The sequence below is a fragment of the Tribolium castaneum genome, chromosome 6 (genome assembly GCF_031307605.1).
Source record: "Tribolium castaneum strain GA2 chromosome 6, icTriCast1.1, whole genome shotgun sequence".
NCBI classification, from domain to species: domain Eukaryota; kingdom Metazoa; phylum Arthropoda; class Insecta; order Coleoptera; family Tenebrionidae; genus Tribolium; species Tribolium castaneum.
Genome location: NC_087399.1, coordinates 9,842,626 through 9,870,068, shown reverse-complemented (window position 1 = coordinate 9,870,068; position 27,443 = coordinate 9,842,626). Strand labels below are relative to the sequence as shown.

Genomic DNA, 27,443 nt, shown 5'->3' with positions numbered 1-27,443 from the left:
TTGCAACATAACCTCACTTATCGGTGGCAAAAATGAGTCAATTTTGCCAGAAATTAGCGAAATTCGTAGTTCAAGGGCCCCGTCTGTATGCAACTTCGGCGTACAAGAGTTCCATTTCGTTGCAAAACTTATATCCGAACAGTTCGTTAAAATTGACAACCCCTTCGAAGCCCCCCAATGAAGGTGACAAATTCACTGGTTATGTGCCTATAGACCAGCTTGATATTACCTACAGTAGAAGTACGGGCCCTGGGGGCCAAAATGTTAACAAAGTCAACACTAAGGTAGAAATCAGGTTTCATGTAAATTCTGCCACTTGGATCAACGACCAGATTAAGGCAAAAATGTTGGAAAAGGTTTGTTAAATTAAAAAACAGGACAAATTTTAATAAGTTGATTTCAGTTTAAAAATAAGGTTACAAAAGAAGGTTTCGTTGTATTCCGCTCCGACTTGACACGGTCACAACAACTGAACTTGGCCGATTGTTTGGAGAAAATCAGAGCTTCGGTCCGTAGTTGCATAGTCGAAGATTATAAACCATCAGAAGAAACGGCTGAAAAAATCAGGCGGAGACTTGAAAAAGCAACGCGGGAGCGCCTTTCCATCAAACGGATGCGATCACAGACGAAAAGCGACAGGCGAGCTCCCGAAATCATTTAAAAACGCTTAGTTCCACTTGTAAACTTTATTGACTAATTTCAATAATAATTAAAGAGCAAAACATTATTTTTTCCAATGACATCTTCCAGTGAACCACAACTTACAACTACTTTGCACTAAAATAATATATTACAAAAATATATTACTCGAAACAATTTAATCCCGGTCGCGGTCCCTTCTCTTATCGCTGGAACTTGAGTGGCGCGAGTGTGAGCGCCGTTCCCGACTCCTGGATCTGGAGCGATGCGATCGAGACCTGTTATCCCGATCCCTGTCATTCTTTTCCCTTTCTTTGCGGTCCCAGGATCTGGAACGGTGTCTTTTGGAGCGTCTGTCCAGTTCGCGCCCCCCGACATACTGCTCGCGGTGTCTCTCCCTGTATCTATCTTCCCGATCGTCCCGGTCTCTGTCACGGGAGGACTTGCGCTTTTCCTCCTTCCGTTTCTCGGCGTTTTTCTACAATATATAAAAGTATAAAATATTTTGAAATTACTTAAAACTCCTTAAAGTGGTTGATATTGACTACGTTAAAGATGGCATTAAAATATTTATTTTTAATTCGTTGCGACGTTTCTAGTCTCCAAATGGTTAATTTTAATCTAATGTGAAGAAAGAATAATGAAAAAATGTCGATTTATTATTGAGTTTGGAGTGAATTTACTTTCTAAATTTAATTTATACTTAAAGCAGGTCAATTAATACTGAAAAATTTAAATTTTTTTTGAGTTTTGGCCAATTAGATGAGCTTTATGCACGATTTATTTAGTTAAGAAACTCAAAAACGTGTTTAGAAGCTTGAGAAAAAAAAAACCTTTTTCTGGTCGACATTTTGACATTTTTCAGCCTATCTTGACGAAATTTCGCTTAAAAACAAAAGAAATTGCCTGAAACAGGCAAAATATTTTAATCTTATTATGATCACTTTATGTGATTTATTGTGATTTCTGGGAGCATTTAATAGAATAAATAAGTTTCAGGTTCAAGACTTGAAAATGACTGAAATAAAATAAGATTAACATTAATTCGATCAAATTTGATGTTTTTACAGCCACTTATGCCCATTTTTTTTTAAATAAAGCACTAAAGTGTAAAAAGCCAAAAGTTGGTGATTTTTTGGTTTTCTTTAGCGACATCTCTAAACCTAATATTTTTAACTCAAAAACGGAACATGATTTCAGACCGAATGTTACGGTTTTTCGGCTTATTTTGAAGTAATTTTGCTCCAAAATGAGCTAAATCGAGAGACACTAACATCAATTTCCATTTATTTTGTAATTTTTTGTTGTGTTTTAACGAGTTCTTTTGTAAAGTCGATCTAAAAAAGACAATTAACATCAATTTCGATCTAATTAGATATTTTTTTCCCCAATTTTACCTAAAATTTTCGAAAAGAACTTTTTTTGCTTCAACAAAACTCGAAGAAAACTAAAATAACACCCACTTTAGTATAACTGGGAAACTTTTCGATTTGTTCTTAGTTTCTATTCTAAATAAGAATATCCTGCTAAATAATGCTAAAAAAAGACAAAAACAAGATAATTTTGAATTTAAATTCATCGAAATCTTCAGAAAAAATGATACCTTAGCTCTAAAAAGTGCTTGAATTCTTGGGAAACGCAGAAATAGCAGTACTATTTAACTAAAATTTATTGTTCTTGAACAATAGATAGATCTCTCGACGAAAGCTGGTAAAAATAACCTAATAATCAAAATTTTTCTTAAAAAAACACCGTTTTTATCTCAAAAACCTGTTTAAAAATTCGAAAACCTCGAATTAACAATGGGGTCTAACTTGTTGAAATTTTGTTTGCTGTTTTATTTGAAAATGTTAAGAAATAATTCCTTAAAACTATATCAAAACATATGGAAAAGGAAAATGAATGTTATTTGACTAAAAATGATTTTTCAATCGATTTCTTGCAAGAAACTGAAGATATATCTTGCAAACACGTGTTTCCAAAAATACACAAATAACATATTTTTGACCACAAAAAATTTCATACAAAACAGAGCTTAATCCAGTTAACATAGCTTAAGAATGATCTTGCAAAATAAAGTCCAAATGCATTAAATCGAGAGAAATAATCTAAATAAATTAATTGTTTTGGTGATTTTACGGCTAACTTTAACGAAGTTTTGCAATTTCTGTCTGGAGAATGTGCTAAAACACTCAAAAAACAAGAATTGTGTAGTGCTATACTTAATTTGGTGCTTTTTCGGTCTCCTCTAGTGAAATCGTGCAAAAAACTAAGTTTAACAACCTTCTGACCAAAGTTTGTTTGAAAATGTTTCTAAAATTATTGACGTGTTCAAAATCAAACAAAATAAACGAAATTTAATCAATTCGACCTAATTTTGTAATTTTCCAGTTACGGGGCTTGAGAGGGGAGGGGAGGATAACATAATTTTTACTAATAACTTTTTTCTTCTTTTATTTTTGATGTAATCTCGCACAAAAATAAACCAGAGCGATTCAAATACCACCAATTTAGAATATATTTTTATTAATTTTAGACGTTCTCTGACCTAACCTTGTAAAATAAATGAGTATCTGATTCAAAAATGCATTAAATCCAGTGGAACATCAACTTCAATCTAATTTGGTGAATGAAATATGCAAACTAATTTATTTTTTGCGGGGAATTTAAAAATTGCATGTATATATTTATATTATATATAAATATTATGTATTTATCGAAGAGGCCGTGAAAAATTGTTTCATTTGTCATGTTTTTTAATCAACCATCTCCAACCAAAAATCGTCAATCATTTCAAAGGATAAATAACGAAATGTCTCTGATGATTTTTGAATATGACAGGGTTTGGTTGCGTCATTTTCAATTTAGGTGACTGTACAAGCTGTACATAAAACACAATATCCTTACCTCAAGTTCGGCCAACTTTTCCCGAATCTTAATAAACCCAAGATGTAATTTCCCGCCGAAATGATCAGCGAGACGTCGATCGTTATCATGTATGCCGAGATAAGCGGAACAAACTTCGCAAACTCGTAATTTCTGTTGTTGGTAGCTGCTTGCCGGCATTGAATTGCGATACTCTTGCTCGGCTTCCAATTTACGCTTTCTCAATTCGTCCACTTCCTCCATGAGTTTCATGCTTTCGTCGACAAAACCCTCTTCGCCGAGTTGCTCGGCTTTGGCGAGCTTTTGACCGATTTGTTCCGCCAATTCGTGCACGCTGTTCGCTTTAACGGCCACTTCAGCCGATAGTTCTTCTTGGGTTTCGGCGAGGCGTTGCTTGGCGGCCTCGGTGCGACGGTCGCAATCGGTGATAAAAGCTTGCAGATGTTCCATTGCCTTCAGGAATTTTTTATCACTGGTTTTATATTTTATTGGGTATTGGGTGATATTCATAAAAATTTGTAATTATCAGTTTTTTTAATACTTATAAACATACTTACAAATATTAGTATTTAATAGTTAAAAGTATCACTTCAACCTAAAAGTGAACACTTGAATCCAAATGTCAAAAGGAGATGCTTATCCTTATGACGACCATACAAAGTGAGACTACTAATGAAGTACTATATTTTTACTATACGTATCTCAGAAATAAATAATTGCACAGAATTTAGGTTGACTATTAAATAATTTTTTATTTAATTTAATTTTAATTCAGCGATTCCAGGAATAATGCAACCTGACACCGTAATTTTCAAAATAAATTTAATAATGCAAAGTTTCTTTCAAAATATACGATTCAGTTTGTATTTGATGTATTTTACAACAAAAAAGTTTTTTTGTTGTTGTGGATTTAAAACATGAGACGATAATTATTTAAAGTGAATTCCAACATTTACATACATTGCCTTGTAGGCAATAATATAAAATACTGTTGACAGCTGACGTACTATAATTGGTAAATAATTTCTGAAGTGTTTTTTAGTTTCTGGTAGTGTCCCATCCATCATGTATAAACAAAAAGTAAATTAATCGTAAATCAATGCACACTGCATTATTCCTCGGTTTCGAGAATAATTGTAGGAATTAGTGCATTTTAAATTAACATAATATTTAACAATAAAATGTAAAGTCTTCTTTATGTCCTATTCGCTATCAATTTGTGTTTTTCGTGTTCGTATTTAAAATTTTACAACTGTAGGGTGCAAATAGTTGGACTGGTACTAAGTTCCTTTTCTACTGATAATATTTATAAAAACCGTTAAAATGAATCACAAAGATGGGTAGAAAATTTCGTAGATTCAAAAGTTTTGCAATATTTCATTTTTTGGATGTTGAATTAAATATCAAAAATAAAATAACTACTTAGAAAGATGGTACTAGAAGTTTAAGAATGATCATTTTTACTCGAGAATAAGATTTCAACAATTTTTTTTTCTTTTAAAGCAATTTTAAACAATACAAAAATATTCTGAAAAAAATGCATGAATGATGGATGTATCAATTAAAACCAAAAATGATTACTAGTACAGTGTATCTCCTCCTCTGGCATCAATAAAAATTTAAAATCGCCACCGCATACCATTAACAAGGACAGATATTCGTGCTTGGGCAGAATTTTTTTTTGAGTTCTTAGGACTCTGTAAAGCATATTACAAGCATAGCAATGGTGGTAAAAAAACGCTTGTTAATCAAACATGAACACATGCTAATATTCGTAAACACCAAGTTTAGGGCTTCTTTTACCCAAAAATGCCAAGAGAATGGTAAAAATTTTATTAAGTCTTAGCACCATGGAAGGGACAAACAGAACAGAAAGATGAAGTTACTTATGTTTTATGGTACAACCGATACAAAAAAATAATTAACGACATAAATAATTAGCGACATAATAATAAATGAAATGTAAATAATTTTATAAATTTATGTGTAATAAATTTGCGGTAGTTTTTTACTTACTTATTCCAAGTTTGAATGTTTCAGTTACAGATCAGCTCAGAGATTCGTCTTTACTAAAGGTTCTAAAGATGCATTAAAGTTTTGTTAAAAGAAACATTTCTAAGATTTTCTTTGTGTCCCTAATTTATTATGTAACTGATGCTAAATTCTTACATATTTTCAAGCAGTATAAACAATAATAATCAGCAATTTACAAACTCTTCACATTTCATTTTAATGTAACAAGACAGACAATCTGTTGCGAATTCGTTGAATAACGGAAGGTCATTCGAATTCGCTAAACTATAAAATAGCGATTTTCTAGCATGAAATTGCGAAGATAAATACTCTGTGACAAGGAATTTTCAAGTTACAATCATTTTACAAACTTATCCGGGCAAAATTTTCGAAATGATAAATCTTTTTGTAGACTTGGAATCACCCAAAATGCCCAGAAATCGACGAATCGTTAGAAAAATTTTAATATGCCAAACATTATTACCCAGGACCAATAGTTTGCGAGTTAAATCTTTTTAGGAAGTTTAGTACCCCTAGCTGTAATTTTTTAAATAATATTGGATCGGAGATGGCAGTAAAATCGTCTGAGAAAACCAAATATGTAAAACGTTGTCCAGGTACGATAGTTTTTGCGTTTTCTTTTCTTTTGAAAAATTGAAAAGTTATCGTATCTGCAGACGAAACTATGACTCAAATTATTGACTTTGGGTTTTTGTAGAGTTCCTTTATTGGGAACTCTAGGTTTTTGCAGTCTTATATATAATTAAACGCACATTTGGTTAGTATTTGTAGTTTTGCTTTTGATATGATGAAATAAAATAAACAGTTAAACCTTAAGTACATATTGTTTGTTGTCGATAAATTCCCAGTGTTTTAGATTGCAAAAATTTTCAAACAATGCTTTTCTACACATGAAATTCTGCGTAGCATATCATGTAATTAGTGAAAACTTTCTGCGAGTAGGTTTCAAGTTATTAATCTTTTTGGAACGTTTCCAAAATGTTTTCACGCGAAATTTTTGAAATAACATTAGATTGTTTATAAGGCCGATGTCACCCAATACCTCCCGAAATTGACCGAAAATCAACAGAAAAATCCGCGTATGGCAAGTTCTCTTAGTTAAAGACGAGGAGAAACTATTTCTTTTGCTACACAATTTACTTACTTCATTACAACAAAATTATAGTACGTAATTATAGTACTTAAATTTTATAAATTACTTTTAAGTTATATTTTTTATGAATATCACCCATTGTGTAGTGAATACTTACGTCCAAATCGTAGAAATAATCCTTGGTTTGTTGGGCCTTCTCAAAGTCGGCCCTCAAAGCCAAATCATGGATTCTCGGGCATTCCCCCAAGTCCATGCGCTATTAACAAACAAAATTAGTCTTTTGGTGGCACTATAAAACGACTAAATTTCCTATTCGATGGAGAAAATTCAGTTTTGTTGATTTTGACATTAAACAACAACTATCACATCTCCAAAAATGGTATTCTACACAATAAGGGGGCACACGTTTCAACAATCGCAATTCGTGTCTAGTGTTTGAATAATTCGTAAAGAATTGGGATTGTGGATAGGCCCAATGACTTTTATAAAATAAATAGAAATGAACTTACAATTATGGCAATTTCCTTTATGAAAATTAATTCCTAAAGCGTAGCCCGAAAATCCGTTAAAAATCAATAAACGCACCAATTTTGATGATTAGATCGGCTAAGATCCAAAAGTGTTAAAATACTCACGAAAAAGCCAGCATCGGTCTTGAGCAAATTTACATTTTTTCGTTTCGTTTTTTTAAATACTCACTATATCCTTAATTAACGGTTTTGTATGTAGTACATGCAGCTTGTACTATAACCCCCTTACTTACCAAAAACGCGAAACTGGCGCGGAAATCGGTCTCTCGACCAAATTGCCGCCGCAAGTTCCCAAACATTAACCTAATAAATTCTTAATTTTATACGTACGTCATAGTACTTACATACAAAACTAACACCTATTTCCTCATCATTATATAGAAAATTGAAGTTTCTGAAAATACAGTGCGAAAATTAGTTGACCGATCAATCAAATCAATGAAAAAAAGGCTCGCTAAAACTGTGCCGAACTCAACGGTTTTTTCGAGATTTCGGAATCAAAAACTCGCTTACCGTTGACGTGAGAATCTCATGGGGGCAGCAGCCAAGCAAGAACGACTTGCACACCTTTGAGTCGTTAAATTTCACTTGGTACTTTGTCGTTTCACCTGCAATATGTGCATAATTAACGGCCACCAAAAGGAGAAAATCGATGCCAGGTTTTCCACCCAGAAACACTCACCGTTGCGCCCAGTGCCCATCAGCTGGTCCAGCATTGCCCGCATTTGGTCGTGGGCCGTCATCGTGCCTTTTTTTCTCACCGAATTCACCAAATTCCTTCAAACAACAACGGACTCAATTTGACGACACAAAATGGCGACGCCACCACACCAAAGTAGAGGCACCAACCCCACAAAACCAAAATCACCAAATTTGTGACGCAAGTGGCGAAAATTCACGACTTTCCCTTCACCTCTCAATGTTTGATCCCAATTTTCTTTAATAATAACGTAATCTGTGGCCAACGGCGATTTCCTAAATTTTTCTGCCGTCTTTATTAATAATTTGGGGTGATTTCGCGCCCCCTAGCGGCGCCCGAATTAAACTGGCGGTAAATTTTAAACAATTTTTATTTCTAGTCTAAATACAATACAAGTAGATTGTTTTAACAATTAAACCTTTTCTTTGGTGTGTTGCCCGTGTTCGATGCCAAAATGCATCTCGTCCTTGACCTGGTATGCCCACGCCATTCTCCTACTCGTAAAATCAATCCCCAACTCCCCACTCTTCGAAATGGTGATAGCCCCAGCAGTGTTGGGCAACCGCCCCTTCATTTCCTTCAATGCCTTAGCCGTGGCCTCACTGGCACTTGACCCATTCCTCATTTCGTAGATAATGGCATGGGCGAGACAAAATCTGGCGATACTTTCCCCATGTCCAGTTGTTGAGACAGCCCCCACGTTATCGTCAGCATAAGTGCCACTCCCAATGATACAGGTATCGCTACTTCGCCCCGCCATTTTGCCGGTGATCCCGCCCGTGGAGGTGGCCGCAGCCAATCGTCCTTTCGAATCGATTGCCACCGCCCCAACTGTCCCCACCTCTCCCACACCACTCATTTCGGTGCCGTTATCGCCGTATTTCATGAAGTGTTCCAACGCTTCTTTTGCGTATTTTGAAACTAGACTGCCGGGGGGGACGGAGGGAACGCCTTGTTCTTTGGCAAAGCGGTTGGCCCCAGCTCCGGCGAGGAGAAAGTGGGGCGTTTTTTCCATGACAAGGCGGGCCAGGGAAATGGGGTGGGCGATGTCTTTGACGACGGTTACGCCCCCGGAGAGGAGGTTTGAACCAAGCATGATGGAGGCGTCCATTTCCACGTCGCCGTCCAGATTCAAAACGGACCCATATCCTTATTATAAATATTAATCAATTAAAATAAAATTAAAATAAACATATTAAAATATTATTAATTAATCGTAATGCTAGTAAAACAAGTTTTTGAAATTGTTTTTGGGCATTTGATAAAGAACTATTCGACCTTTCTTTTGGTGTTTGTGTATTTTTCAAAAAAGGTTAACAAACGCCGATAACTCACTTTTTTTTAATGAAATGCTTCTATTTTATTTCACTAAATGCACCGATTTGTATTCCCTATACTTAAGGTTAGTAGGTAAAACAGCGTAAAACTTCGACAGTAATTCGAACACTCCATTATAGTTCGGAATCTTTGGATTTTTACTTCTACAAAGTTTGAACAAAATTTAAGCATTGGTTTTCTAGGTATTATTTGCTATTTGTTTATTGTTTTATGTTTAATTCTGCAAGAATACTTTAAGAAATCCTTCTGAAAATCTAAATGACTGTTGATCTCCGAATGCAGGTTTTTTTTCAACAAGCTAAAGGCAACAAAAGACGTTAATAGATAATGCTCGGTTGCTTCGTATTGAAGGAGAATAAATGATCCAAATTTAAAATTATTATCTACTACAGCCTATGGATATCAGAACTTGATTTAAAATATCAAAGCAGATTGATATGATAATGATGATAAAGTAAAGTAAAGATATTAAAATTTAGAAGAATAACAGCCGGTTTACAGAAACATCATTAATTTAATCTGCAATTAAATGCGTGACCAAATTAACAACGAATTAAAATTTAATGAAGCATTCTATAAACCGGCTCTAAAAGCTAACATTTGATGAAGATTTAATAGAAGAAATTAAAAAATCTGTTCTAATCGTTATAGCTATCCAACTGTAGAGATACTTAACTGTAGAAAAATATTTTGAATAAAAATACTAATTCTTTCGTTACATGCATAAATTAAAGAAAAAACACTTCGCTAATCCGGAAAACTTTCTAATAACCGATGGCCGGTGGGTGAAAATGTCTGTCCGGACTATCTAAGTTGTACTGTAGATACTATAGTTATTAGTCATTACCTTTTAGCATTTTTTGCCTTTTTGTTGATTGTTTTTTAGAAGATTTTTTTTGTTAGAATCTTTATTTTTTACTATTTTTCTAGAATACTTATTTATTCTTTGTTACTGGATTGTGTGTTTTTTTTCTAATAAAAATTTTTGTACAAATTAATACTTTCTACCTTAAGACACCACTAATCGATTTGAATATTTTTTTTAATTAATTAAAACACTCATGAACATTACAGGAATAGTGCAAATCTGTCAACATCAGCAATGATTTTTAAATATTTTCCCTCTGGTAAGTAGTGATTATTTCTAAATATAGGAGAGGTGAGGTTTTAATAGCATGACCATTTTATGTATAAAATAATGGCATAGACTGCTGAGAATGGTAAGTTAATTTGACTTTTATGACACTTTTACCACACTTTTCAGCTTTGTTCATATAATGTATGTAAAAAAAAATAATCGTCTTAATTAGAAGGTCGAAAAATTCAGCTTGGAGTTTATAGACTACGTCAAAAAAACGTTAGGATTGATGTCACACAAAATACGTTTTTAAAATGTTTTGCAACTTGCTTCGGCGATTGCGAGACGTTAGTACAACGTGGACATAACATTATTTTATGTTACACAAACATTGAATAAAAAACGTAAATTAAAAAAGTTTTAACACTGACTCACATTTACGTATTATTAACGTTTAGGTAAACTTAAGTAACGTTAAATAAACGTTGAATGAAAAATTATAGCTCAAATAACGTTCAAAAAACGTTATTGTCTAGGTTTTTTTCACGTTACCTACTACCACGTAGTTCGTAGAAAATTCCGTCATTTTCTTGGACGATTGGTTAAAACTATTTTACAACGTTTTATCAACGTTGGTGTCTTTACTGGCTAACTTTTTCTTGGCACTGAAAAACTGTTTAACCATAGGTGTAATATATATACCTCTTAACGCCATGAAAAGAGTAAAATGAAATAAAAATCGGTGCATTCGAAAAAATTGAGCTATGAGTATTTGCAGTTATGCATACTTAATTTTAACATTTTTGGAATTTGTATAACTTTCCAATTTTAAACATACTGAAATATGCCGCTTTTTAAATCCTAAAGTTTTCAAAAAACTCTAAATACCTAAGGAGTTCAAATACTAGTACTAAAGTAGGTGCATATTACGAAATTTTTTTTTCTTGTTTTGGATTGTGTTAATTATTATTAAATGCAATAAAATGCCAGATTAATTAATTAATTAAAATTAACTTTAATCAGCTAGGTAATTTAATTTTAATTGAGTTTTCTATACTCGCTGGTCCTAAAAGTGATTTCAATTAAAAAAGTATCACCCGAGTTATTTTCGTAATTCTTTCAAAAATGTTAGAAATACAAATTATTTATTAAACTTTAGTAGTCCGAGCAGAAATAGAGGGTGCTTAAAATCTGAAGCACCAACTCACTGATAAGTTGTTGAGAAGCATGTGTAGATTATGAGAAAAAATTCGTTATTTATCAGTAATTTTAATACGACATAATATAGATTTTTTTCTATTATTTTTATCGTACTATGTAAGCATTTCTCTACTAACGTATATCCCATTTCAGTTCATATTTGCAACAGCGCATTTACATTTTTTTTTTAATGAAATGGAGCACAAATTGAGAGTTTCTGGTGGGTTTTCTTAACTCGAAGTGTGTCGCGGGGATTTAGTTTAACACAGAATTATTTTCTTATATTATATCTAGGCCAAGACGAAATAACAAACATTGTAAAAATGTACCCAAGTCGTTTTTACTTAGCAATTAAAAAATGCTTATAAAAAATTTTGATTCTGTGGTTTACCCAATAATTCGCATTTCCTGTGATTCTTGTTGAATCCTTTAAATTTTTATTGTGTTGAATTTTGGTTGTCTAGTACGCTACAAAAGTACAAAACCAACTATTACCGGCATTAAAAGCTTCGTCATCTTCCATCGACTTGACAGCTTCTTCCACAGCCTCGACAACGCTCCCGCCATTTTTCAAAACTTTGTAACCCAAAGATGCGGCTTTTTTCACTCCTGTGATTTTGAGGGAAACCCTGGAATCGGGAATATCACCTGCACCACCGTGGACGAGGACAATCGGCTCCATTTTACACCTTAAAAATTTCGAATTGATATTTAAATAAAAATCTTATCGTTTAGATAAAGCGACTGACCTAATCTCTGCAAACAGTGATATAACTAAAATTAGAACGAAAGATTCCATGGCACTACAAATTGTGAGTCTTAAGAGCAGTAGGCAAGGTCTCGGGAAGAAATCTGAGGAGAACTGGTTTAGTTAACTGTAATTCCGTGTATTACGACATGAAAGCAATGATATTGATTTGAATAATAAATAAATAAAAATCGCGTTTATTGCTTGTTTATGCTAGAGTTTTATTTTTTCGCTGAAATGATCGTAGTCGTCTAGACCGTAATGAACGTCATCTCGCACTTGGTAGGCCCATGCCATCTTATCGGTCGTAAAGCTGATCCCGACTTGACCGTTTTTGGAGACGGTGATAGCTCCTAAAATCACGCTATAACACTAACAAAATCACCAAACAGTCACACAAACCAGTTGGTTGATGAAATCTCTCCGTTATCCCTTTGACTGCATTTCTGGTCGCAACCCCCGCATCAAACCCCCTCGACATTAAATTAATTATTTCATGCGCCAACACATAACGGGCGATGCTTTCACCCGTTCCTAGAATAATAACATTGATTAAGTACTTTATTGTTGATCGATGATAACAATAATAATGGATTTAACAAACAAATTTGCTCTTCCATTCAAGCCTTACATAAAAAAAAAAATACATGAAATGAAGAAGAGAGAACAGATAAAAAATAAACATAATAAAACAAGTACAAAACAACTAAAAGAGTATCCTATCCTATCACCTTTTCTGTTGTCCACAAAATAATTTCTCAAACATTGCAGACTTGATTATATAGATTTAATTCCAGAAGTGTCGATGTATGAAGTATGCTATTATAATCTTGAGCGACATTAGAAATAAAAAAATCAAAAAAACTTGTGCAATGAGCCATATTATGAATCCTCTTCTACGTCTTTCATACTATGTGACTATAGAACTTGATTTTATCGTATAGATACGAAATACTTTATTGGAAAGATGAGATTTTGTAAGATTTAAATGTAAACTGTGGTCAAGAGCGAACTTATCTAAGAAGCTACTACTAGAGCTATAGCGAAAAACGTGTTTTAAAATGCTATCAGTGCTTTATTTAATTCAGAAAAAATCATAAAAACTGAAAAAAAATTGTGTTCTTTAAATTTCCCTTCAACAATGACTGATAAGTAGAAAATAAACTACTTTTGGCCCTGAAGTAGGCTGTTAGGAATAAAGTGGCTTTTGTTTTAACTTGTAATTGTCAATCGTTAACTCGTAATTTCTTTTAAGACAGAAAAAAATATATGAAATAAATATATTCCCCTGCACTGATATCCAATCCCGCTAGGGATTTTTTTTCTATTATTTAATTTATTTGTCCAATAAAAAAGAAAAAAAAAACATTTGACCAAGAAATCATATAGGCTGGTTTTTACATCAAGGAATCAAAAATGCAAAAAAAAATTATTCTGCAAACATATGAAAAAAAAATTCAGTCTAATTGATATAAGCGCGCGCTCGCTTCAATTCAGTGTCGCACATTCGCAGATATGGGTTATATAAATACAGCCCGGGACATTTCTATTTGGACATAAAAAATTTGAATTTTCTGACATTTATACGTGTATTCAGCGTCTGTGTGAACAAAAAATGTTCTCTCTCTCATTCTATGGTCCTTGAGCTTTAATAACAGGGACATTTTTTAAATTGGTAGCATTAGAAAATGACAGTAAACAGCTGACTGATGTAAACAATAACACAATAACAAAGGAAATGTTATAATTTTAATCTATATAACCAGTGGCTGCTTTAAAAGTATGTACTAACGGGATAATAACATATTTACGCAAGTATTTTTGAAGGTAGAAACATTACTTGTCATATAACAACTACTCAGATTATATGATGAGACGGGAATGGCACAATACAGAATTGCAGTCAGTGATTGTGATGGAGAAAGCTGCTGTGAAGTACTGACAGTACTGACTATCGCTGGTTGTACGATTTGTGCAATTTGTGATATATTTTGTGTGAAAAACTGGAAAAGAAAGTGCATCACTGCATAACCTCACTTATCGCAGTTTTGCACATTTTGATGATGGGAATTGCGGTTCAAGTAATTATGAGTTATAGATGGAGAGCCCTGTTTACTTCAAAGTAAGTTCACGACATTTACAGATACTTTCTTTATGTTTTTTGTCTTTTCTGGTGTAGAGGGTTAACTTTTCTATTTTCATATAAAATTCAAACCAAACGAAATCGAAAAGCTTAATATTGTCATGTTTTTTATTAATTATTAAAAAATTTATTTAAAAAATCACAGATAGTGTTTATAATTTGCAGCTGAAGCCTTTTGGGTCCACTTTGTTCGTTATTTCCTGGCAGCCACTCTTGTTTCAAGCAGAGTGGGTGTAAAGTTAAAAATAATCCCGTAAAATTGTTAATATAACTCCTTTGCACTGCCATGGGGTATTTGAAAACTTACGTTTAACAAATACGTCACAAAGTCTCAGCCATCGTCGAAAAACATAATAAGGGCTTTATAACAAGAAGCGCTTTCTGATTTTACTGTGTTTTACATTTTTGTACGTCTCTATCTGAGAGTAGTTTCTTGTATAAAAAATATAGCCTACTAATAAAGGAAATTAAAGTGTTTTTATTTCTGGGTTGCCCCCAATTCCACTTCGCCCTTGCCTGATAATCAAGACACTGATAATGAAATTGGTGTAAGTGCATCGAATACAAACGTGTTGAATAGATGAATAAAAGAGAGACAACTGCTTTTTTCAAAAAGGCCATTTCAAATTTATTCAAAAAGCACACCCCCATTGAAAAGGGTCCATTCACGATGAAGTTTGGCTTCCTGCATGACGTAGGTCTCGGACACCAATCTCGCTGTAAATGGTCTAAATTGGTCTTGCATCTCTAAGACATGGACTCACTGAGAGCGACTTCTGCAGTAGGCTTGAGACCTGCCTGCCTGTCTCGCAACAATCTCTGCATTATGATTCCAAATCATTCTATAAAACGCTGTCAATTACAAGCCATGTTATGAGGCATGAGGCCGTCTCAGTGTATGTCTTGTGGTGTACATTGAAACTGTTTCTTAAAGAACCCATTCACAATGAGATCTGCTTCGCTACATGCGGCGCGACAGGACTCAGACTAATCCTCAAAGACACAAAAAAAACTGACACAGTTTATCATTTTAAGCCATTGACAGCGTTTTCGAATGTTGGTGCAAAGACTTGTCGCGAGGCATGTTTTAGCCTTCCGCCAACGTCAGTCTGAGTGAAACCCTCTCAAAGTGATCTCAGCGAAAACCACTCACAATGAGATTGACCTATGAGGCCTATGTCGTGCCGCATGCAGCGAGATATGTCTCATTGTTAATGAAAATAGGGCCTTTTTTGTTGTTTAAAGTCGTTTTTTAAAACTTTTGTGGCAAATTTTACTGATGTGGCAGAGAGGGGGCATGCAATTGGAACATGACGAAGACTACCCTAAAAGGCACTTAGAGGCTTTTATGGCCTTTTTAATGCAAATTTCAACTTTAAACCTGACAGTCATACCAAGGTCAAACATAACCTCAACAGTAATCCAGCAACGGTACTTCAAAGCATTTGAAAGTTTCTCCATTTGTTTTTAAGTGTTCTAGTTGGTACATTTTGCTGTACTTTACTACAATAAAGAAATATTTAAATTTTTATTATTGTTTACATTTGTAATCTGTCAAACACATCAAACAACCAAGTTCCCTAAATTTGAGCTCTTATCTAGTTTTTGTGCTCTATATAGTCTCGCGTCAACGTATGCCCTATGACGTATCTCATATAGAAATGTCCCGGACTATAGTTGGAGAGCACGTACAGTTACGATCGTAAAGAATGTCACCGCTATAAACCCAGCCGGCTAGCAAGGGGCTGAACTCAAACCGCAGCAAGAATTTTTTTGGATCATAAACGTCAGTAAGCATTCCTTCAGAAGATTCATCGGTGCCAAAGCATGATTTCGTGTTTTTACTTTAACGTCAACAATATTTTATCGTGTCAATTAATAAGTGTAATTAATTTACTCAAAATGATTAAAACTGTATTTTTCAAATTAAATGAGAAATTATTTAATGTCCTAACTTATTAAGAAAGGTTTTACTTTTCTAATTGAATAATAATTTAGTTTACAGAACCTTTGATTAGCAAATTTTCAAATTTTAATTCGCGCCTAATTTGACTTTTGTCAATACAAAGTATGGTTGTAACTTACTTTGAAATACTTTAACGCTAAATTAAATTTTTCTCGTTTTCTGTACACCGACTGTAATAAAATATATAAATTATACGATTTCAATATCATTATCAATATCAGAAATGCTAGATAAAAAATTTTCGACATTTATAACCTTAAACATTTATTGCTGTGGTTTGCACTTAGCCCCTTGCTTTCCAGGCCGGATTATAGAGGTGACATTCTTTGTGATCGTGACTGTACTACCTCAAAAACAAACTCGTCTACTGAGCACTTACTTTTATGCAAAATTTTCTGATAATTTGTAATTCTGGCAATTTTTAAAACTTAAAATTGGTCAAATTTTTAGTTTACATCATCATATCTTTCTTCTGGATAAAGTTAAAAACTTCTTTTTCTGTAAAGGTTTGCCCAATAAATGTGGTTTTTAACGTAAATACACAACTTTTAATTCTGAGAAAAAACTGAGAAAAGGGCCTAAGAGAATTCCGACTACCTTTACCTTTATGGTTTTCGTAATAAAGACAATATGTGAGTAGTAGGAAAAGAAAAAGGATTTTTTTCTTGACGCCAAGTTGACTTAAGTCTTCCACAGTAACTTGGAGTTTTGTAATTTTTTAAAATGTATATAGTTTATTGTAACAATTCCAGTGCCTTAATCTTGAGTCGTTTTTTACCTCGAAATCGCTAATGTATTACAAAGTTCGAATAGTTTAGTTTAATAGCAAACTCCAAACCTGTCACTACTGCAGCGCCTACATCATTATCAGCGTAAAGTCCAGCACCTACAATGGCACTGTCGCTGCAGCGTCCTGGCGCCCTTGCAAGTCTTCCCCCAGTGGACGACGCCGCCGCGACGCGCCCTTGAGCGTCGACAGCGATAGCCCCCACGCCGCCACAACCGCCAATTTCCAACTCTCGTTTACGTTGATTTTTTCGGTACTCCTCGAGTTCTTCTTTCGTATGTTCGGCCATTAGAGAAGCCAGCGGAATCAGAGGGACATTATTCTCTTTGGCGAATTTCTTCGCCCCTTCGCCGGCGAGGAGAAAATGAGGCGATTTTTCCATAACAAGACGCGCCAAACTTTTTATTTTTCTTTTATAATTAAAATAAAAAAAAATAACAGAGATTATCACCTAATAGGATGAGCCACGTTTTTAACAACAGTGACTCCCCCAGAAGTCAAATTTGAGCCGACCATAATACATGCATCCATTTCAATTTCACCCTCGCTGTTTAACGAAGAGCCGTAACCTGCGAAAAATGAGAAAAAACGAAGGGAAATGGTAAAATCAGCACCAGCGTTAAAATTAACATCCTCTTCCAAAATTCTGACAGCTTCCTCAACCGCATCTACGACGTTTCCGCCCTTTTTTAGTATCTTATAGCCCCCCATTGCCGCGTTTTTCACCCCTTCTTTGCGCTTCTCCACCCTTAGATTCTGAACAACGTCTGCGCCCCCATGGACTAGAACAAGCGGTTCAATGTGGCAACTAACCAGTGTCGCGACTAGAATAAGGATAAAATTTCGTAAAAGTAACATATTATTTAAGCTAAAAACACTATGATTTGGAAAATGATTGAACTAGAAATTTGACATTTGGTTTTGGCGCCGGTACTTCCCGCCTGTCACTCGGTTATGTAAAATCCCCAAATCGCGCACGGTCCCACAAAATGCGTTTTTTGAATGAAAAGAGGAGAAATCCGTGAAAGTGTGGTGAAGTAACAGTTTCAGTGTGACGATGAGCGACAAAAAAGGGGACAAATTCAACGATCACGGTAAACTGTCACAGCTGACATAACCTCACTTTTTCAATAACTGTCTCAGCGTTCCAATTAAATTTTGAAATTTGTCAGTGTTTGTTAGGCAAAGACCGAGACAGATCCAGGTCACCACACCGCCGCCCGGAAAACGTGGCACTTGACGCGAAAAAACGCCTCAAAACGATGGGAATCCAAATGAAACTCAGCTCACAAAAGCAAACTGCGAAGCCCAAACTGACCATAGCCGCAGCTTTTAACCAAGAGAGTGACGAGGAACCCGAGGAGATGCCCCCAGAGGCCCGAATGAGGATGCGGAATATTGGACGGTGGGTATAGATTTTGGCGACATGGGGCTCAATTAAGCTTGCAGGGACACCCCCACGTCATCGGGCCCTAACTCATTTGGCAAAACCAAACAAGGATTTTCAGAGTCGAAAAAACCGTTCGATCAAAGCCCGGACAGGGCTAACAACACAGCTAAATGAGAGCACAGTTACCTGAGCGTTTTTGCAATAATTTATTAATTTATGTATATTGTGTCAGTGAGGAGAAATAAACAAGTCGTGATTATTTTTCCCGTTTATTAGAAATAACACGATTATTTTCGCTGTGGGGGCTGCGCCCGCGCATTGTCACGTCCAGGGAAGTTGCGTTGTGGGGGCACACGGATTCTACGGTCCTTCTTGCTCCTGTTACGCACAACTTTACTGTGGATGGCACACGAGACACAGTAGTGCAACTTCGCGTACAGTTTCGGAAGGACATATTCTACAAACCCTTGATTAAAAAAATAAAAAGTTGGGGGAAAAACATACGAGAATAGACCGAAGCTTCGGTGATGTCCCTCACAGCAGCGGCTTCAACAATGTTACGAATAACAAACTTCTTGATCGCCTTGTCTTTGGGGACACATCGGGCACAGTTGGTGCAACGGACGGGCTTCACGTGGCCACGCCCGTGTTTCGAGCGGCCCCCATTGCGTCGCTTGCAAGTCTAAAACCATGCGTTGCAATTGAGGTTATGTTGGCTGTTTCAATATCTCGGCTAATTTCCACACTAAACTACAATTTCGGACACTAATTATGCACCTAAACTAACGAAATCGTAGTTTTCGTGAGGAAAAACAGTAAGATTAAGTAAAAAATCGTCAAACTCACCATTTTGTTACGTTTTCCGACAACTTACGGATGGAAAGAAAGTTTGGTGAGTTTGCGTTTGTCACTAACACCACTGGACCACTTGGCGCTAGGCGCGCACTTTGAAAGAAAGCGTAAATTCCGGGTTAACAACCTCTGGTGAATTTTCTAGGCCATTTGTCGCAAAACAAAGCGACATTTTCTAAAATCATTGAACAATATCGTCCCAGGCCGAAAAAACTGTTTCACACTTGATCACTCAACGCATACATTTCGATTAAAATTGGCTTTTTGCGGTAGCGGTGAAAGTACGACTTATTAATATAAATAGAAATTTCACAACAAACGGCACATTCAGATCAGTTAAGCCGCAAAGATGAAACTGGTAAGTGCAAAATAAATTTGTGGATTAAGTTGGTTATAATTAATTTCAGTTGGTAGCACTGTTGGTTTTGGGCATTGTTGCGACATTCGCCATGGCGAGCCCCACCGAAGACCAGGCCGAGAGCGTGCTGAGGGCGCAACGACAAGCCGGGGGGCACCACCACCACGACTCCGTCGACTTTGGGGCCCACAAGGGGGAGCACGGGTCGTTTGGGTGGTACGCCGATTTCCCGGTGCACGGACATGGACATTAATTTTGTTATTACGTTTTCTTTCTCTTCCTTCATTTCTCCTTTCTTTTTCTTCTTCTTCTTCTCTCTTCCTCTGTATTTATTGCAACTGTTATTTTTACACTCTTTTCTTACTTTACCAAAAAAATAAAAGACTATTGACATAGATATGTTTATTCATTTATTACTCTGCCCTGTACACCATTTGTCGTAATACTGATGCTATAACGGCGATAAAGATACGAAAATTGACCCTTTTCACATTTTAACAGTTCAACAATTTAGGCCGCCTCTCTCTTGGTCTTAAATAAAACACAATATATCTAATTTAGGAGTTAACAGTTATATAAATATTCGACTGAACTGTCGATCAAGTCGGCTACTGTGCCGATTAATTACTACGATTCTTGCATAGAATACACTCGACTATAGTTTAAATAAGTAACAGCTGAAAGAGAACGACACAATTCCTCGTTTGAACCATTTCAATTAAGCCATAAAATGAGGACGAAGGCACATCTCTGTCTTTTCATTAGTCGTAGGCACAGCCCCCTTGATCAACGAAGGAAGCTTCCCTTCACCCCCAGAATTACAAAAAATAGATATTTCTGCAGACTGAACCAAAAGTAACGTACACAATTTATATCTTCTTAATAACCCATTTTTTAAAAATTCTCGAAAAGGTCAATTTTCTAACGTCATTGGTTATTGAGTAATGACGTCATTTTTATTTTTTTTAAATGCCATCTGACAATTTTAACTAGTGTTTTAGATGGAACACACTTTTATCTTTCTGGTAAGTAAGTATAAAAAATAAAGTAAAATAAATTAAAAAAAGAAGAAAATAAAATAAAAGAATTATTACAGTCATTGAAAGTTTTACACAAAAAGTTTTGTCTTTTGGTGTAAAAAAGACGATTGTTTTTATTTATTTTTTTCATATTTATTATGTCTTACTGTTGATTTTATTATATATTATATATATTTTTTATATTCTTATTATATAAAAGATATAAAAAACAATTGCCGCCTATAAAATAAGTCAAAAACAAAAAGATAATAATAATAATAATGTTATTTAAAAAAAATAAGAAATATTAATGTAATCACAACTTAAAAACTAATGATATCATAAATGTGACTAGGTACATGAAGTCAAAATGTAACATTAAATTGATCTGTTAGAAGATTTTTTTGAAAAATGACCAATAACAATGTTATGAATATTGTGCGTTACTTTTAGTTCAGTCTGTATATGAAGAGAACAACGTTTAAAATTTCCTGTAATTGTACAAGAAAGAAAATTTACTTTGTCCCCGTGACATATATATAATTTTTTCGCCTCATTTTACAGGAAATAACATTTTGCTTCCTGATTTAAAAGTGCAGAGTAGGTTTTTTCCTCCCACGGAAGAATTATTATTTTCTATAAACCGAGGCGAAACATTTTTAATGTGATGGGAAGGCGCCGTCTGTGATCACGAAGTCTGTGGTCATAGGAAGCGATTGGAGTCTCCAATAATAAACCCAATTGAACACAAATTGGCCTAATTTCAATCAATATTATATTGCTTAAACAATAACATATGGCACATGAAGAAACAAATGATCCCGCTATTATGGCCTCCAACCCATGATTACTTTCTTAAACGGTACAAAAATACCATGGTAAGGCTCGCATTGGAAATACCTTCTGGTACTAAAAGTACCATCAGAATGACCATCAGGGGTGCCCAACTGTACGCCGACAAATTGGTCGTTTTGGGATACTACAGGTCCAATATAGCGGACGCGGCCTCCTCTGACCCGCCCTTCAGGAGTTATAACCTTGACCCAATGGTCTGGTTTGAGGTCACGTGGGACTCGTGGGAGAAACGGTTGCCAACCTTGAGGTGGGACGTTGTCTCCTGAGGGTTCGGGGGCTGAGGCGCGGCGAGGCACACTTTTCTTATTACCATCATTTCTAGAAAGTTTTTTAATATTGAATAAGGTGTTTCAAGTTTTACCGCCTGCTTTTTTATGTTTTTTATTGCGGGAGTTAATTACCCAAACAAAACAATTAAATGTTCGGGCAAATACATATACAGGCTGTATCAAAAATACGTATGTTAATTTTACCACGTAATAAAACTCATTAAATACAACAACTTTTCTATATAACGCTTTGCAAAATTCTTATCTATAATTTTCACTGTTTTCCAACTTTTACTAAAAAAAATGTTTTAAGTTTTTGATTTCTTCTACAAATAGAATAGTCCGAACATTTAGTTCTTAAAGCACGTATTTATTTTTTAGCAGACGGTGGAACTTATAGAATGCTTTGTGTATAATAAGTGCTATAGGAATATTTCATTAGCCCGAAAGCTCAGCTTTTGTAAAATTATGTAAAATAATTAAAAAAAAATCTTTACCCATAATCCCTTGTGGTCACAATACAGTCAATCGACCGTCTTAAGTAATTTTCCGCTTCTTCTACTAGACTATCCGTGGAATCGCCACTATCCAAAGTCATGGTCCAATCGCCTCGTAATTCGGGTAAGGAACCGTTGGCAAACCTAACTTTAGATGGAGTAGGTCTGAGGATGGCTCGACGTGAGGGAGAAACAGGGGCGGAGCACCGACGGGAAGGTATAGGAGGTGAGGCTAAGGGATAGAGACTATTATACCGGGACTGAGAGTAGCTACCTTCACTTGGAGTTGCCGTGGTGGTCGTCCAAGTAAATTTCTGGGACTAAATCAATTGCTACATTTTTTTACCCCAAAGTTGCACAAACTTACTGTAAATCCCGGCGAATGAAAATCGCTAGTTTTCAAAAACTGGCCATAAGTAACTGGTGGTTTGAGGTTGCCAGGGCATAAATGATCGGCTGATCTAGACAGCTCTGGCACCATGCTGGTAAAACCTATATCGGAAAGTAAAACTCGGCGAGCTTCGACTGTTTTTTCCGATAGGCGTAGTCTAGAGCCAGGCAAGGGGAATTTTGATGGTAACGTTGGGAAATTTTCACCTCCTCTTGTCTAAAAAATGTGAGATGTGAGGAGGAAAGGGCTTAAAAATTGACATACTTTGTTCGCTAAGTTGCTCTCGGAGAGCCACGATGAGCCAGGCAGAGCTGAAATGTCCGTTTGGGCACCGGAGTCTTTGCGGATTGCGTTCGAGTGCGCCAAGATCGGGCGAGTCTTGCGGGAGCCTTTCGACAAGGCCTCCCTACAAAGAGCACAAATGCAAAATAATTGTGAAGAATTTTTATTATTATTAAAGTTGTCAGCTCTGTTTTATTAATAACAAAGACGAGTTAAACCTCCAAAAAATTTCAAAAATCGGTAAGTACACGTTAAAAGCAGCCCCAACAAAAAAGATCCTCCTAATTATTTAATTTTAAATTTTGCCACTTGTCAAAAAATACATACTTCTGTTTGCGTAAAATATAGTAAAGATTATAGCGTCCTAGATACACATCAACTTGATGCTTTAATTACTTTCTAAGTTTACGTCAGAATGTAAAAAAACAATTTTCATCGGGAAATGAAAACTGCAACTTTTCAAAAAAAAAAGTTCGAAAAATCCTCATCGAATTTTACAAAAAAACATTTTCAAATTATTTCAGTCGTTTTTACTTAAAAAATTCTTCTGTGTTAAAGTAAGAATCCTGAAATTAAATAATGCTGTTTTAGAAGATTGCACAAGTGGTGAGGTAGTGAGCTAACCAAGGCTAAATTGTCATATTATAAATCTTTTAACTTTTGCTATCTGAAAACCTATATAAAAAGTTTTTCAACTTAGTAATAATACTATGTGTACGCTTTTTTGTAAATAAAACCTTACTTGTGCTACATTATATAGTTTTTTGTATATAAAACCAGATCAAATTTAATAAAAAAATTAATAAAATTTTATTAATAAAAAAAAAAAAATCTTGCGTTAGACCGGCGCATCCACCATATTTGTGCTTTCGTCAAATCCATTTGATTAAATGAGGTGAGTTTACTAAAAGAATCTTTCACTACATCTCAAAAAGTAATAGTCGCACCGATTTGTCTTAGTTATTAAAAGTATACTTATTGTTTTTTCCATGTATTAGCTGTTTCAAAACTATGAAAACACCAACGTCGCATTTTTTCTTCCAAATTAGCTGTTATGAATTATTCGTGCACTCCAAACAATTAATAGATAATATAATTTATAGCTACAATGAGAGATTAAGAGCCGGTTTACAGAACATTTTAATAGAAATTAAATTTTAATCGCGATTAACTTGACATTTTAAATACTAATATAAGAATTTTTCAGAATTTTTCTAACGTTCCTTATAATTAAAATTAATTAATTAATATTAATATCAATAAAATTAAAAATATGAAAACATTAATTCATTTAAATTTTATGGTTTCCATTGTTATTCCAAAATAATGATGCTTAAACGATTACGTTTAAAATTAAGTTTCTTTGAATTCGTAATTTATTACAAGTTTATTAATTAACTATACTTAATTTTACAAAACATCACAAAACAACATTTAAGCATCGCTTCTACTCAGATGACATGAACATTTTTTTGCAGCTAATTATAACGAGTTTTAGAAAGATTCTGAAAAAATTTGAAGGCATAGAAAAAACCACAAAGATGTTGTAAAAATATACTTTTAGAATTAGACTCACTCTGTATAGCCGCAACTTAATTCACCAATAAAATGCTTAATAAAACAACAAAGGTCCGTTTAACTCTTATTTATTATTAATTGTGTTAAGAGTTAAAAAGATCTTTAGTATTTTATTAAGTAATTAATTAACTCTTACAATCAAGAAAATAAACTTCTGTGACTAATAAAATGTAATGAAAATAAAGATTTTAAGTGATTAACCTTGAATTTCATATCAGCAAATAAATCAATCACTAGTACTTAGTACGACTACGAGAAAACAATTAAATAGGTACTCTAGTCGTTGCTTAAATGATCAGTAAGTATATTCTTCAAATTAAAGGTAGTTTAGACTGACTAATTATATCTTTGGATTTAGTTCTTTAACAGTTATTTTCAAAAGTAGAACTAAATCATTATACATCAGAGAGCAACTCACTTTTATATCAAATATGACAATTCTTTTCACCAAATGGATTGTTAATTATTGTTCAAATAGCAAATTTTCTAATGCATCTTGAAAAAATTAGAATGCAACTTGTGTTGTTTATCTAATGATATGTAATTCTTAGCATACTAATCAAAAATCGCTCCTGATAAACAAAATTCAGTTAAAGTTCTAAGTAGGTAAAAGTTACAATTTCGAAGACGAACATGTTAGAAGCTGACTTTTTTTCTAAATACTTTAGTGTTAATAACGAAATTACAGTCTTATTTACTAAAAATTCTGCAAGTTTTTTATGGATGGAAACTTTTCAATAAAAAAGCAGAACAAATTTTATCAAAATTGTATTAAATTTAAAAGTTAAAAATAAAAAATAAAGCATTAAATAGAAGCGCTTTCATTAAACTTCCATCGCTTGCAGTATAAACATTTGCTCTTATGTAAACGAAAATTTTAATTTTTTTTTAAGTTTTTTTAATTTTTTGTAAACAGTATAAAAAGAATTAACAATAACGATGTCACGTACATTCGACATTAATTGAAAATTTTTTTTCAATGTTAAAATGTTTTGAAAATTGAAAAAAAAAACAAAGCGACACTATCAACAAAAAAATTTTAGACAAAAGGTACAAAAAAATTATACAGACACAAATACTTTTCGATTATTTCAGTTTATCGTATTTTTTTATAATTTATTTTTCTTGAAACGTTGACTTTAAAACTGAAAATTTTTCAAAAATATAATTTCCTCATCTATTTTTTTATCGTCAAAGACTCCAATCATTCAATTTAATCCGCCTCTTATGAATGATTACTTGATTAGTAATAACAAAAAAATTAATGAATCGAGTTAATTTTAAATTACTACTCTCTGTTTCAAAACTATGGAAATGTTAACGTCGCATTTTATCTTAAAATTAGTTGTAAATTATTCACGCACTTCAATAAATTAATAGCTAATGTAATTAATTATAGTTTCAATGAGAGAGATCTGTTTTAAAACAAAAAGTAAAAAACTGCAAACATCCCAAATTCTTACCGGTGCAAAAGAGGCCGATATTGCAGCGGATTGGGACACGTGTTTCGCCTCAGCCCCCCATACTCCACCTCCTGAATCCCACATTTCGAAATATCCGTTTCCACAATCCTAACACGTTCCTCAAACCGATCAAAACTCTCGTCTTTCTCTAAAGACTTATTCTCAAAACTGGAATCTTGATACGAGTAACAACTCTTGAAACTTTTCTCTTGATTAATCGAATTGTCCGACTTGGAATTGTACAGTTGCGAATTTTCACGTCGGAAATCAACTTCGGGATTATCGTTGAACACGTCATCGTCCAGTTCTCGATCGGAAATATCCAAATTCTGGTCCAAATCCGGGCATTGGAGTAAGGAAGAATCGCCAGCTTCGATAGACACTAGTTGTTCTTTGAAATCCGAATCTTTCGTCTCATCTGTGGTGAAGATCAGTTCAATATCGTCCACTTCTTGGTCCTGATCTTGCTCTTGCTCCTGTTCTACGTCATTCTGTTCTTGGGTTTCGTTATTATTCATTTCTGGTCGAGACAGGTTGGAGAAACTGACCGTTTTCGAAACAGTTAGTTTTTTGCTGGTTGGTGATTTTAAAACTAGGAGACTTTCGAGTGACTGTGACGTCGATTTCACGCAAATTTTTGCCTCAAATTTTCGTTTTTTCAACTTACGATTGTCATCCTTTTTCTCTAATACTGGTTTTTGAGCTTGATCAACGAGCTGCGTTTTCAAAACGTGATTCTCGAGTGCTAGTGTTTTCAAGGTTTGTTCGACCGATTCAATTGGGAAACTTTTCGTTTTCAGTTCTAATATTTCAGTCCGACTTTGCTCTAAAGCTTGCCTCAAAGCGACAACAGTCTGGTGGAGGGCCCTTACAGTATCCAGCCCTTGTTTCGACAATTCCCCCCCAAAATCCATTTTCGACCAAACACATCCATTTTCTCACACAGTCTGTATTTTCCGCAAAAGCTCGAACTGAAACATTTCCAGTTACGTAACTAACAAACAAAATCAATCGTTAGGGAGAAAAACCCACCACTAATTATTGAAATCTGTTTTCAAACTGTAACATTAGAATCAATACTCACCCTTGGATTTTGTACAACCCCGGGAATTAACAAGTGAGCACAGACATGCGCCCACTGCACACACAAGTGAGTTAGAAGAGGACGCACAAACGGCACTAACTCCGAACTGGGCAATTAATATTTGACTTTTTCGGCGATTTGCGCACCAAAACCCCTTAAATCGCCGCTCGAAAACTGCGTCTTTGCCAATCAACCGATGACACTTTTATTAAATATGAAACAGTGCGGGCAAGGGCCGAATGCCAACTTATCCACATATGCGC

The 27,443-nt window shown here is 34.6% G+C and overlaps 7 protein-coding genes and 1 long non-coding RNA gene across 11 annotated transcripts; 3 read left to right on the top strand and 5 right to left on the bottom strand.

The window, feature by feature from the left end:
• The first annotated feature begins 32 nt into the window (after positions 1–32).
• LOC662586 (uncharacterized protein) lies at positions 33–727 on the top strand. Its single transcript, XM_968675.4, has 2 exons — positions 33–356; positions 404–727. Exons 1-2 carry the CDS (start codon positions 33–35, stop codon positions 659–661), a joined length of 582 nt encoding a protein of 193 aa, XP_973768.1. The 3' UTR covers positions 662–727.
• Positions 672–8,032, bottom strand: LOC662617 (uncharacterized protein). 2 transcript variants are annotated; one of them, XM_015982329.2, is made up of 6 exons: positions 7,865–7,882; positions 7,696–7,790; positions 7,527–7,576; positions 6,810–6,908; positions 3,547–3,978; positions 672–1,117 (listed from the first exon to the last, which is right to left on the bottom strand). In XM_015982329.2, exons 4-6 carry the CDS (start codon positions 6,903–6,905, stop codon positions 818–820), a joined length of 828 nt encoding a protein of 275 aa, XP_015837815.1. In that variant the 5' UTR covers positions 6,906–6,908; positions 7,527–7,576; positions 7,696–7,790; positions 7,865–7,882; the 3' UTR covers positions 672–817. The 2 variants fall into 2 exon arrangements, with proteins under 2 accessions (XP_015837815.1, XP_973796.1); XM_968703.4 differs by lacking the exon at positions 7,527–7,576 and having other exon boundaries at positions 7,865–8,032.
• A 202-nt stretch (positions 8,033–8,234) lies between these two features.
• Positions 8,235–12,433, bottom strand: LOC662650 (uncharacterized protein). Its single transcript, XM_968734.5, has 3 exons — positions 12,248–12,433; positions 11,994–12,187; positions 8,235–9,031 (listed from the first exon to the last, which is right to left on the bottom strand). Exons 1-3 carry the CDS (start codon positions 12,295–12,297, stop codon positions 8,295–8,297), a joined length of 981 nt encoding a protein of 326 aa, XP_973827.2. The 5' UTR covers positions 12,298–12,433; the 3' UTR covers positions 8,235–8,294.
• On the bottom strand, positions 12,421–18,000 carry LOC662684 (isoaspartyl peptidase/L-asparaginase). Its single transcript, XM_008197971.3, has 5 exons — positions 17,757–18,000; positions 17,594–17,711; positions 17,194–17,540; positions 12,649–12,780; positions 12,421–12,599 (listed from the first exon to the last, which is right to left on the bottom strand). The coding sequence occupies exons 1-5, from the start codon at positions 17,998–18,000 to the stop codon at positions 12,460–12,462; spliced, it is 981 nt and encodes a 326-aa protein (XP_008196193.1). The 3' UTR covers positions 12,421–12,459.
• LOC135266565 (uncharacterized) lies at positions 13,787–15,252 on the top strand. The gene is made up of 3 exons (XR_010334682.1): positions 13,787–14,026; positions 14,074–14,368; positions 14,555–15,252. It is a non-coding gene; the product is annotated as an uncharacterized LOC135266565 (long non-coding RNA).
• Positions 18,001–18,096: 96 nt separating the features above from the next.
• Positions 18,097–18,791, top strand: LOC662713 (PEST proteolytic signal-containing nuclear protein). The gene is made up of 3 exons (XM_968796.3): positions 18,097–18,236; positions 18,325–18,547; positions 18,592–18,791. Exons 1-3 carry the CDS (start codon positions 18,200–18,202, stop codon positions 18,704–18,706), a joined length of 375 nt encoding a protein of 124 aa, XP_973889.1. The 5' UTR covers positions 18,097–18,199; the 3' UTR covers positions 18,707–18,791.
• Positions 18,789–19,537, bottom strand: RpS26 (Ribosomal protein S26). The gene is made up of 3 exons (XM_968823.4): positions 19,379–19,537; positions 19,037–19,214; positions 18,789–18,989 (listed from the first exon to the last, which is right to left on the bottom strand). The coding sequence occupies exons 1-3, from the start codon at positions 19,379–19,381 to the stop codon at positions 18,820–18,822; spliced, it is 351 nt and encodes a 116-aa protein (XP_973916.1). The 5' UTR covers positions 19,382–19,537; the 3' UTR covers positions 18,789–18,819.
• Positions 19,538–20,129: 592 nt separating this feature from the next.
• On the bottom strand, positions 20,130–27,384 carry LOC103313795 (hypothetical protein). Of its 3 annotated transcripts, none has more exons than XM_015982326.2 (6): positions 27,181–27,384; positions 26,097–27,090; positions 23,038–23,179; positions 22,750–22,989; positions 22,383–22,702; positions 20,130–21,934 (listed from the first exon to the last, which is right to left on the bottom strand). In XM_015982326.2, exons 2-6 carry the CDS (start codon positions 27,008–27,010, stop codon positions 21,589–21,591), a joined length of 1,962 nt encoding a protein of 653 aa, XP_015837812.1. In that variant the 5' UTR covers positions 27,011–27,090; positions 27,181–27,384; the 3' UTR covers positions 20,130–21,588. The 3 variants fall into 3 exon arrangements, with proteins under 3 accessions (XP_015837812.1, XP_008196196.1, XP_008196197.1); XM_008197974.3 differs by having other exon boundaries at positions 26,097–27,067; XM_008197975.3 differs by having other exon boundaries at positions 26,097–27,067; positions 27,129–27,193.
• Between the last annotated feature and the right edge of the window lie 59 nt (positions 27,385–27,443).

What these genes read in the sequence shown, in the direction of transcription:
- LOC662586 (XM_968675.4), top strand. Translation starts at nt 33, where the DNA reads ATGAGTCAATTTTGCCAGAAATTAGCGAAATTCGTAGTTCAAGGGCCC. An exon ending in AGGCAAAAATGTTGGAAAAG is followed by an intron (nt 357 to 403) that starts GTTTGTTAAATT and finishes AGTTGATTTCAG; the next exon opens with TTTAAAAATAAGGTTACAAA.
- LOC662617 (XM_968703.4), bottom strand. Translation starts at nt 7,925, where the DNA reads ATGACGGCCCACGACCAAATGCGGGCAATGCTGGACCAGCTGATGGGC. An exon ending in GATGGGCACTGGGCGCAACG is followed by an intron (nt 7,791 to 7,864) that starts GTGAGTGTTTCT and finishes CACATATTGCAG; the next exon opens with GTGAAACGACAAAGTACCAA. An exon ending in ATGAGATTCTCACGTCAACG is followed by an intron (nt 6,909 to 7,695) that starts GTAAGCGAGTTT and finishes GTTTGTTAATAG; the next exon opens with CGCATGGACTTGGGGGAATG.
- LOC662650 (XM_968734.5), bottom strand. Translation starts at nt 12,297, where the DNA reads ATGGAATCTTTCGTTCTAATTTTAGTTATATCACTGTTTGCAGAGATT. An exon ending in TCACTGTTTGCAGAGATTAG is followed by an intron (nt 12,188 to 12,247) that starts GTCAGTCGCTTT and finishes GAAATTTTTAAG; the next exon opens with GTGTAAAATGGAGCCGATTG. An exon ending in TGACGAAGCTTTTAATGCCG is followed by an intron (nt 9,032 to 11,993) that starts GTAATAGTTGGT and finishes ATTTATAATAAG; the next exon opens with GATATGGGTCCGTTTTGAAT.
- LOC662684 (XM_008197971.3), bottom strand. Translation starts at nt 18,000, where the DNA reads ATGTTACTTTTACGAAATTTTATCCTTATTCTAGTCGCGACACTGGTT. An exon ending in GGATGTTAATTTTAACGCTG is followed by an intron (nt 17,712 to 17,756) that starts GTGCTGATTTTA and finishes CATTTTTCGCAG; the next exon opens with GTTACGGCTCTTCGTTAAAC. An exon ending in GAGATTTCATCAACCAACTG is followed by an intron (nt 12,600 to 12,648) that starts GTTTGTGTGACT and finishes GCGTGATTTTAG; the next exon opens with GAGCTATCACCGTCTCCAAA.
- LOC662713 (XM_968796.3), top strand. Translation starts at nt 18,200, where the DNA reads ATGAGCGACAAAAAAGGGGACAAATTCAACGATCACG. An exon ending in GGACAAATTCAACGATCACG is followed by an intron (nt 18,237 to 18,324) that starts GTAAACTGTCAC and finishes AGTGTTTGTTAG; the next exon opens with GCAAAGACCGAGACAGATCC. An exon ending in AGGATGCGGAATATTGGACG is followed by an intron (nt 18,548 to 18,591) that starts GTGGGTATAGAT and finishes TTAAGCTTGCAG; the next exon opens with GGACACCCCCACGTCATCGG.
- RpS26 (XM_968823.4), bottom strand. An exon ending in CGAAGCTTCGGTCTATTCTC is followed by an intron (nt 18,990 to 19,036) that starts GTATGTTTTTCC and finishes AAGGGTTTGTAG; the next exon opens with AATATGTCCTTCCGAAACTG.
- LOC103313795 (XM_015982326.2), bottom strand. Translation starts at nt 27,010, where the DNA reads ATGGATTTTGGGGGGGAATTGTCGAAACAAGGGCTGGATACTGTAAGG. An exon ending in AGAGCAACTTAGCGAACAAA is followed by an intron (nt 22,990 to 23,037) that starts GTATGTCAATTT and finishes CACATTTTTTAG; the next exon opens with ACAAGAGGAGGTGAAAATTT. An exon ending in TTCATTCGCCGGGATTTACA is followed by an intron (nt 22,703 to 22,749) that starts GTAAGTTTGTGC and finishes CAATTGATTTAG; the next exon opens with TCCCAGAAATTTACTTGGAC.